Source organism: Salvelinus namaycush, chromosome 30, assembly GCF_016432855.1.
Source record: "Salvelinus namaycush isolate Seneca chromosome 30, SaNama_1.0, whole genome shotgun sequence".
Classification (NCBI taxonomy): Eukaryota; Metazoa; Chordata; class Actinopteri; order Salmoniformes; family Salmonidae; genus Salvelinus; species Salvelinus namaycush.
Genome location: NC_052336.1, coordinates 18,708,317 through 18,719,210, shown reverse-complemented (window position 1 = coordinate 18,719,210; position 10,894 = coordinate 18,708,317). Strand labels below are relative to the sequence as shown.

General features: G+C 46.6%; 1 protein-coding gene across 1 annotated transcript in view; it reads left to right on the top strand.

Moving 5' to 3' along the window:
* The first annotated feature begins 3,679 nt into the window (after positions 1–3,679).
* Positions 3,680–10,894, top strand: part of LOC120024835 (spondin-1-like) — a 159,994-nt gene continuing 152,779 nt past the window's right edge. Inside the window, exons 1-2 of the mRNA XM_038969158.1 lie at positions 3,680–3,914; positions 4,566–4,672. Coding sequence (XP_038825086.1) covers positions 3,680–3,914; positions 4,566–4,672 — 342 coding nt within the window. The remainder of the gene's footprint in view (positions 3,915–4,565; positions 4,673–10,894) is intronic.

Below are 10,894 nucleotides of genomic sequence, written 5' to 3'. Positions count from 1 at the left end.
TATAGAGTTTGTTCGAAAATGTGCATATTTAGCGGCACAAATCGTGGTTATACAATGAGAATAGTAGCCAAGCTGCCAACAATATGTCGGGAGAAATCTTGGGAGAGGCACCTAATCTAATCAGTAACTAATCATAAACTTGACTAAAAAATACAGGTTGGACAGCAAATGAAAGATACATTAGTTCTTAATGCAACCGCTGTGTTAGATTTTTAAAATTAACGTTACTACGACATACAGCGTGCGTTAAAGAGAGACCGCACCGAAATTAATGGCGGAACAGTAGTTTTACATTTTTCAACAGAACAACGAATTAACATCATAAATACTTCTTATTTTTTGATGAGCTCCCATCAGAATCTTGGGCAAGTTGTCCTTTGTCCAGAGGAATCGTTGCTCGGTTGTAGATTGTCGCCTTCAACTTTGGAATTAGCAATAAACATTAGCCATGTGGCGAAGACGTGTCCAACTCACTATAACGCAGCACTAAGAAATATCCGAAAATCGCAATATACTGATATAAACTGATATAACTCGGTTTAAAATAACAACATTATGATGTCTTTAACACCTATATCGAATAAAATCAGAGCCGGATATATCTAAGGCCTATAACGGGAGCTTTCCAGAACGCAATCCTGAGGTCTGTCTTGCGTCATGGCGAATGGTGAAAAGACTGGACCCCACGTTCCCAGACCCTTTATATGGCCTCAGATCTGCCTAGCAACTCCATTCCAATTCCCACTATTTGCTGACATCTAGGGGAAGGCGTATGCAGTGCATCTCGACCAATAGAAGACAAGCAAATTAATAAACTGACCTCAGAACAGCCTGCCTGATTTCAGATTTCTCACTTCCTCACAGGAAAATTGCTCCAACTTGAGTTCTGTTTTACTCACAGATATAATTCAAACGGTTTTAGAAACTAGAGAGTGTTTTCTATCCAATAGTAATAATAATATGCATATTGTACGAGCAAGAATTGAGTACGAGGCGGTTTAATTTGGGAACGACATTTTTACAAAGTGAAAACAGCACCCCCTATTGAGAAAAGGATAACAAAGACAGTCCGCATATATCATTTCTGGTGTTGCTTTCATGATTGTTTTTAAAGGTCTGTTGTGGTCAGTTATACAGTTGAAGTCGGAAGTTTACATACACCTTAGCCAAATACATTTGAACTCAGTTTTTCACAATTCCTGAAATTTTATCCTAGTCAAAATTCCCTGTTTTAGGTCAGTTAGGATCACAACTTTATTTTAAGAATGTGAAATGTAAGAATAATAGTAGAGAGAATGATTTATTTCAGCTTTTATGTCTTTCATCACATTCCCAGTGGGTCAGGAGTTTACATACACTCAATTAGTATTTGGTAGCATTGCCTTTAAATTGTTTAACTTGGGTCAAACGTTTCGGGTAGCCTTCCACAAGCTTCCCACAATAAGTTGGGTGAATTTTGGCCCATTCCTCCTGACAGAGCTGGTGTAACTGAGTCAGGTTTGTAGGCCTCCTTGCTCGCCCACACTTTTCAGTTCTGCCCACAGATTTTTTATAGGATTGAGGTCAGGGCTTTGTGATGGCCACTCAAATGCCTTGACTTTGTTGTCCTTATTAAGCCATTTTGCCACAACTTTGGAAGTATGCTTGGGGCCATTGTCCATTTGGAAGACCCATTTGCAACCAAGCTTTAACTTCCTGATTGATGTCTTGAGATGTTGCTTCAATATATCCACATAATTTTCCTACCTCATGATGCCATCTATTTTGTGAAGTGCACCAGTCCCTCCTGCAGAAAAGAACCCCCACAACAGGATGCTGCCACCCCCGTGCTTCACGGTTGGGATGGTGTTCTTCGGCTTGCAAGCCTCCCCCTTTTTCCTCCAAACATAACGATGGTCTTTATGGCCAAACAGTTCTAATTTTCCTTCGTCAGACCAGAGGACATTTCTCCAAAAAGTACGATCTTTTTCCCTATATACAGTTGCAAACCGTAGTCTGGCTTTATTATGGCGGGTTTGGAGCAGTGGCTTCTTCCTTGCTGAGCGGCCTTTCAGGTTATGTTGATATAGGACTCGTTTAACTATGGATATAGATACTTTTGTACCTGTTTCCTCCAGCATCTTCACAAGGTCTTTTGCTGTTGTTCTGGGATTGATTTGAACTTTTCGCACCAAAGTACGTTCATCTATAGGAGACAGAACATGTCTCCTTCCTGAGCGGTATGGTGTATATACTTGCATACTATTGTTTGTACAGATGAACGTGGTACCTTCAGGCGTTTGGAAATTGCTACCAAGGATGAACCAGACTTGTGGAGGTCTACACATTTTTTTCTGAGGTCTTGGCTGATTTCTTTTGATTTTCCTATGATATCAAGCAAAGAGGCACTGAGTTTGAAGGTAGGCCTTGAAATACATCCACAGGTACACCTCCAATTGAATCAAATGATGTCAATTAGCCTATCAGAAGCTTCTAAAGCCAAGACATAATTTTCTGGAATTTTACAAGCTGTTTAAAGGCACAGTCAACTTAGTGTATGTAAACTTCTGACCCACTGGAATTGCATTATAAGTCAAATAATCTGTCTGTAAACAATTGTTGGAAAAATGACTTGTGTCATGCACAAAGTAGATGCCTTAACCGACTTGCCGAAACTATACTTTGTTAACAAGAAATTTGTGGAATGGTTGAAAAACGAGTTTTAATGACTTCAACCTAAGTGTATGTATACTTCTGACTTCAATTGTAGATTCCAGGCTCATGTAAAAACTGTAACATGGACTGCCCCCAACTTGTGAGCATTGTTGATTCATCATTCAAGCCAGATTAAAATAATAGTTTATTGATTATTGTGACCATTCTCCTTCTCTGTCAGTGACCATTCTCTGTCAGTGACCATTCTCTGTCAGTGGCAACAGCTGGACAGTTGGTGAAAGAAGCCAATATAAGGTTAAGAATGAAGTCCCTGGAAGCTCGGTCCACATTCCATATGTGTTTAACTTCATTCCCTCTAAATGAAGGGCTTATTGGCCCTGTCTCTCTCTTTCAAACACAGACACACACACACAATAGACTGTGCAGAAGGGGGGGGCATAAAGGCGACCGTTTAGCATGCATTATTCATTACTATTTGAGCATCTGTCTGTGTCTGTGCGGTCGGCTAAGGGGGCTTGGGGATCCGCGGCTGAGCAAACACACAGGCAGGTTCCAGCTAGAGTGTCAAACGCGTCCCTCCATCACTGCAGCCATTGGTAGAAATGTCTGTTTCCAGTCTGTTGGCTTGGGTCGTTGGGCTCATAGCCTGCGTCAATGCCTTGGAGACAGCCGCGCTACGCGCTACACTGCTCCACTATTTCCCCTGACCCTGTGTAGGCTCTCGCGCTCAGTTAAACAAACACCAGACCCTCTGATCATCAGACGCTCTTCAACAAATCAGTGTGCGATTCTGCGAGAGCGAGTGCACATCGTAAACTATTATTTCTCTGCACTCTATATCTCTCCAGGATGGATTTACCTTTAGCGGTGACAGCTACCTCGTATCCCGAGTGAGGGGTGTCTTATCAATTGCCAAGTTTCGTCAATTCCTGGAGTTTTGAGTGGGGAAGCAAGCGTTTTTTCCTCTCGATCCTCACTCGTATTTCACCACCGCATCAGCTGGAGCGATAGCTGCTGCTTCACGATGGCAGGAGCGGGAATATTTCTGTGCATTCTGCTGTTACAGTGTTTTATCTCCACTGCGCTGTGCAACCCCGGATTCGCCTTCACGGAGGAGCCCTCGGAGAGAGCTGGGAAGTCAGACGGGTATTGTAGTCGGATATTACGGGCTCAGGGCACTCGTAATGAAGGCTACAACGAGTTTCGGCTCCGAGTCGAGGGGGACCCAGAAAATTATCATCCTGGGAGCACTTACAGAGGTACTGTATTCCGTCCTATTGCGCGCACATTGTCTGACACACAATAGGGTATTTTTTGCCTTTACACTATTTCTCTTTTGTGTTCAACTCATGTGAAGACGCAGTGCTGTGGTCATTTATAAGGAAGTGATATAAGCCTAGAAGTCAGAGCTGTGTTATGACAAGTCAAACTCTCTTGTGGAAAGAGGAGTTGGGCACAGACCAGAATGCCCTCATACGTAACTTCATAGGCGTCTGTTTATCGCTGAAATATTTGCAACTTGTGATGCTCTAACTTCATTTTTGGTGACTCCACCTGTAAACTCATTGGTCATTATAGTTAACATTTTGATTCATTAGTCTAACAAAAGTCCCATTTTGGCTCAATCACTCATCACATCACAGTTTTACTCAAACACATTATCTCAGGGAAGCTAGTGTTTAACAATACAGTAATGATAATGACACGAGTAATGACAGCAATTGCCAGTTGTTTCAGCAAGTGAAGAGCTAATTTCCCTTCTGATTGATATAGCCTATAAAGATCTCATTCCTATGAGGAACGAATCCAGAAGGGTTAGTACTTTAGGATTTTGCAAACCTTGATTAAACCTATCAATCTGTTTCCCATCAGTTTGTTTTCTTCACTGACTGTGTGTTTGTGATCCCCAGTGACTCTGTATGCATCCAGTCCCGCTTACTTCAGAGGTTTCACCCTCATCGCTCTGAGGGAGGGCAGGGAAGGAGACAAAGAAGAGGACTATGCTGGCAATTTCCAGGTAAGACAACAATTAACCTTGTCATTATATGTCATTGAAATTATACAAAATGAAAATGTAGATATTACAACATGCATATTTTTTAAAATTGTAAATGACCTTCAGTTATTCAGGTGAAAGTAATGCTATTTTAAGATGCAGTCAGTCATATCAGAAGCTAGCAGATTCATTACTTACTGCACCAACAGCTGCAAATTCCAATAATCACATTTTGAAGTTCACTTTCCTTGCTTTGTCTATCATGAATCTAGCAAATACGTTTTGTAAGTCAGATTTCAGTATTTATTTAATTTCATAGAACAAACGTTTGTTAGAACATTTCTCACACATGCTTTAGCCAGGTATAGAGCAGGCCTGCCCAGGCAAGTGCAGGGGGGTTGCCTAGTAACATGTGCCTCAGAGGGAGACAACGTCTTCATAGTGGGGCTAATTCCCTTGATTTGTGAATCTGTTCGGACTGAACAGCTAGCCAACAGCTAAAATGTCTTTGAAAAATACGATTTCAGCTAATAGAGAGAAGTATCTAACTAAATAACTACATTATGGCGTTCACTAGTCATAAACTATTTACATATAATAGAAATGTGGGTACATTTGTGGAAAAAATTCCTACTTACTCAACCTTTAATAAGTTTATCCACAGTGTAAGTCAAAGACGTTTTGAATATACTGTATTTCAAGTTTGCATGATACAGGAAAAAAGAAGGCTGCACTCAAAGTTCACAAAAGTAGTGTAGGTGTCTTTTTATGTCTCTATTTTGGTTTGGTCAGGGTGTGATTTGGGTGGGCATTCTATGTTCCTTTTTCTATGATTTGTATTTCTGTGTGTTTGGCCGGGTGTGGTTCTCAATCAGAGGCAGCTGTCTATCGTTGTCTCTGATTGAGAACCATACTTAGGTTGCCTTTTCCCACCTGTATTTGTGGGTAGTTGTCTATGTGTAGTTGCATGTCAGCACTAGTTGTTTATAGCTTCACGTTCGTTTTGTTATTTTGTTAGTTTGTTTAAGTGTTCTTCGTTGAATAAAGAAGAATGTATTCCAATCATGCTGCGCCTTGGTCTCATCGTTATGACGAATGTGAAAGAACTACCCACCACAAAAGGACCAAGCAGCGTGGAAGAGAGGACTGGACATGGGAGGACATCCTGGATGGCAAGGGATCCTACACATGGGAGGAGATCCTGGCTGGAAGGGATCGCCTCCCATGGGAACAGGTGGAGGCAGCCAGGAGAGCGGAGGCAGCAGGAAAAGGGAACCAGCGTTATGAGGGAACACGGCTGGCAAGGAAGCCCGAGAGGCAGCCCCAAAACATTTTTTTGGGGGGGGAACACGGGGAGTGTGGCAGAGTCAGGTTGGAGACCTGAGCCAACTCCCTGTGCTTACCGTGGCGAGCATGTGACTGGTCAGGCCCCGTGCTATGGGGTGATGTGCACTGTGTCTCGGCTGAGCATTCACAGGCCGGTGTGCTCGGTGCCAGCGTCCCGCATTTGCCGGGTGGAAGTGGGCATCCAGCCAGAACGGGTGGTGCCAGCTCTGCGCTCGAGGCCGCCAGTGCGCCTCCACGGCCCAGTGTATCCGGTGCCTCGGCCAAGGAAGAGGCCTCCGGTATGTCTCCTCAGCCTGGTGAGTCCTGTGCCTGCTCCTAGAGCCAGGTCTCATGTGTGTCTCCCCAGCCTGGTGTGTCCTGTGCCTGCGCCCAGCCTGGAGCCTCCAGAGACGGCCTCCAGCCCGGCGCCTCCAGAGACGGCCTCCAGCCCGGAGCCTCCAGAGACGGCCTCCAGCCCGGAGCCTCCAGAGACGGCCTCCAGCCCGGAGCATCCAGAGACGGCCTCCAGCTCGGAGCCTCCAGAGACGCCCTCCAGTCCGGATCCTCCAGCGACGCCCTCCAGTCCGGAGCCTCCAGCGTCGCCCTCCAGTCCGGAGCCTCCAGCGTCGCCCTCCAGTCCGGACCCTCCAGAGGCGCCCTTCAGTCCGGAGCTTCCAGAGGCGCCCTTCAGTCCGGAGCTTCCAGAGGCGCCCTTCAGTCCGGAGCTTCCAGAGGCGCCCTTCAGTCCGCAGCTTCCAGAGACGCCCTCCAGTCCGGAGCTTCCAGAGACGCCCTCCAGTCCGGAGCTTCCAGAGACTCCCTCCAGTCCGGAGCTTCCAGAGACGCCCTCCAGTCCGGAGCTTCCAGAGACGCCCTCCAGTCCGGGGCCCGCAACGAGGGTTCCCAGGCCGGGGCCCGCTGCGAGGGTCCCCAGTCCGGGGTCGGCGGTGAGGGTCCCCGCTCTAGAGGCGCCACCTAAGTTGGCCAAGCCAGAGGTGGAGCGGGGTCTACGTCCCGCACCAGAGCCGCCACCACGGAGAAATGCCCACCCAGACCCTCCCCTATAGGTTCAGGTTTTGCGGCCGGAGTCCGCACCTTTGGGGGGGGGGGGGGTACTGTCACGCCCTGACCGTAGAGAGCTTTGATGTCTCTATTTTGGTTTGGTCAGGGTGTGATTTTGGGTGGGCATTCTATGTTCCTTTTTCTATGATTTGTATTTCTGTGTGTTTGGCCGGGTGTGGTTCTCAATCAGAGGCAGCTGTCTATCGTTGTCTCTGATTGAGAACCGTACTTAGGTTGCCTTTTCCCACCTGTATTTGTGGGTAGTTGTCTATGTGTAGTTGCATGTCAGGACTAGTTGTTTATAGCTTCACGTTCGTTTTGTTATTTTGTTAGTTTGTTTAAGTGTTCTTCGTTTATCTTCTCTGGGATATGTGGGACGCTCACGTCCCACTTGGCCAAAAGCCAGTAAAAATGCAGAGCGCCAAATTCAAATAAATTACTATAAAAATCCAACTTCCATGAAATCACACATGAAAGACACCAAATTAAAGCTACACTTGTTGTGAATCCAGCCAACATGTCTGATTTCAAAAAGGATTTACGGCGAATGCACACCAAACGATTATGTTAGGTCAGTACATAGCCACAGAAAAACACAGCCATTTTTCCAGCCAAAGAGAGGAGTAACAAAAAGCAGAAATAGAGATAAAATTAATCACTAACCTTTGATGATCTTCATCAGATGACACTCATAGGACTTCATGTTACACAATACATGTATGTTTTGTTCGGTAAAGTTCATATTTATAACCAAAAATCTGAGTTTAGGCGGGACGCTACTGTCTCACTTGGCCAAAAGCCAGAGAAAATGCAGAGCGCCATATTCAAATAAATGAATATAAAAATCAAACTTTCATTAAATCACACATGAAAGATACCAAATTAAAAGCTACACTGGTTGTGAATCCAGCCAACATGTCAGAATTCAAATAGGCTTTTCGGTGAAAGCAAGCGATGCTATTATCTGAGTTAGCACCATTGTAAACAAAGAGAGATAAGCATATTTCAACCCTGCAGGCGCGACACAAAACGCAGAAATAAAAATATAATTCATGCCTTAACTTTGACGAGTTTCTGTTGTTGGCACTCCAATATGTCCCATAAACATCACAAATGGTCCTTTTGTTTGATTAATTCCGGCGATATATATCCAAAATGTCCATTTATTTGTCGCGTTTGATCCATAAAAACACCGGTTCCAACTCGTGAAACATGACTACAAAATATCTCAAAAGTTACCTGTGAACTTTGCCAAAACATTTCAAACTACTTTTGTAATACAACTTTTGGTATTTTTTTACGTAAATAATCGATAAAATTGAAGACGGGATGATCTGTGTTCAATACAGGATTAAAACAATCTGTAGCATGATTTCTGGTCATGCGCCTCTATCTAACAGTACACAACAAGTGACCCTGATTCAAAATGGCCGTACTTCTTCATTACACAAAGGAAAAACCCTCAACCAATTTCTAAAGACTGTTGACATCCAGTGGAAGCGGTAGGAACTGCAAGAAGGTTAATTAGAAATCTGTATTCCCAATGAAAATCCATTGAAAAGAGAGTAACCTCAAAAAAAAAAAATCTGAATGGTTTGTCCTCGGGGTTTCGCCTGCTAAATAAGTACTGTTATACTCACAGACATGATTCAAACAGTTTTAGAAACTTCAGAGTGTTTTCTATCCAAATCTACTAACAATATGCATATCTTATCTTCTGGGGATGAGTAGCTGGCAGTTTAATTTGGGTATGCTTTTCATCCAAACGTGAAAATGCTGCCCCCTATCCTAGAGAAGTTAATAAAGAAGAATGTATTCCAATCACGCTGCGCCTTGGTCTCATCGTTACGACAAACGTGACAGAACTACCCACCACCAAAGGACCAAGCAGCGTGGTATGGAGGAGCAGAGGGTTCAGGACTCCTGGACATGGGAGGAGATATTGGACGGTAAGGGACCCTGGAGACAGGCTGGGGAATATCGCCGCCCGAAAAAAGAGCTGGAGGCAGCTAAAGTGGAGAGGCGGCGATATGAGGCAAGGCAGCGCAGCAGGCACAAGAGGCAGCCCCAAAACATTTTTGGGTGAGGGCACACCGGGAGATTGGCGGGGTCAGGCGATAGACCTGAGCCAACTCCCCGTGCTTACCGGAAGCAGCGTGGTACTGGTCAGGCACCGTGTTATGCGGTGAAGTGCACGGTGTCTCCAGTGCGTGCTCATAGCCCGGAGCGGAATATGCCAGCCCCCCGCAAGTGCCATGCGAGAGTGGGCATCCAGCCAGGGCGGATTGTGCCAGCTCAGCGCGTTTGGTCTCCGGTGTGCCGTTTCGGCCCAGGGTATCCTGCGCCGGCTCTGCGTACTGTGTCTCCGGGGCGCTGGGAGGGTTCAGTTCGTCCTATGCCTGCGCTCCGCCCGTGCCGGGCGAAAGTGGGCATTGAGCCAAATGGAGAGGTGCGAGTGTTAAGCACCAGATCTCCAGTGCTCCCCCACAGCCCGGTTTGACCTGTGCCTGCACTCTGGAGGGGCCGGGCTAAAGTGGGCATTCAGGCTGGAGGAGTGGTGCCAAGACTGCGCACCAGAGCTCCAGTGCTCCAGTGCTCCCCCACAGCCCGGTTCATCCGGTGCCTCCTCTACGCACCAGGCCTCCTGTAGGTCTCCCCAGCCTGGTGGGCCCTGTGGCAGCCCCACGCACCAGGCTGTCTCTGCGTCTCCTCCCTCCAGAGTCGCCCTCCAGTCCGGATCCTCCAGCGACGCCCTCCAGTCCGGAGCCTCCAGCGACGCCCTCCAGTCTGGACCCTCCAGAGGCGCCCTTCAGTCCAGAGCCTCCAGTGTCGCCCTCCAGTCAGGAGCTTCCAGCGACGCCCTCCAGTCCGGACCTCCAGAGGCGTCCTACAGTCCGGAGCTTCCAGAGGCGCCCTTCAGTCAGGAGCTTCCATAGGCGCCCTTCAGTCCGGAGCTTCCAGAGGCGCCCTCCAGTCCGGGGCCCGCTAAGAGGGTGCCCAGTCCGGCCCCCACAACGAGGGTCCCTAGTCCGGGGCCCGCTACAAGGGTGCCCAGTCCGGTCCCCACAACGAGGGTCCCCAGTCTGGGTCCCGCTACGAGGGTCCCTAATCAGGGTGTGATTTGGGTGGGCATTCTATGTTAATTTTTATTTCTTTGTTGTTTGGCCGGGTGTGGTTCTCAATCAGAGGCAGCTGTCTATCGTTGTCTCTGATTGAGAACCATACTTAGGTATCTTTTTCCCACATGGTTTTTGTGGGTAGTTGTTTTCTGTTTTTGTGTCTTCACCAGACAGAACTGTTTCGTGTTGTTACATTTTGCTATTTTGTCTCAGTGTTCAGTTTTTGAAATAAATAATCATGAACACTTCCCACGCTACGCTTTGGTCCACACCTTCTTCATACGACGACCGTTACAGTAGGTTTTTATACGCTGTTCGTATTATGGAGTCAGTCAGTCATCCAGTCAGTTGCTATGGGCACAGCAGTCCCAGCGAATAGGGAGTGTATTGATGCAGTCATGTGATATACAGGTGCAAGGATATCCTCTCTCCCAGAGCAGAGCAGAGCCAACACACTTAACCACACCTGGCAGAACACTTACATCAACACCATATGCTGCCTGTGCCAGCTCTCACCCTCTCCGCTCTGTGTGTGAGAGAGAACTCCCAACATAATCTGTTCCCCTCTCAGACCCCTCCTGCCAGAGTCGTTCTGTTTCACGCATCATCTTGGAGGAAGCGCGATTACTTTCACCTCGTTTCCTCTAATACCTCTATTTATGGCCCCCTCTGTATTCCTTTGTGTGTGTGTGTGTGTGTGTGTGTGTGTTTGAAAATGGGAAAAGGATCCTTGTGC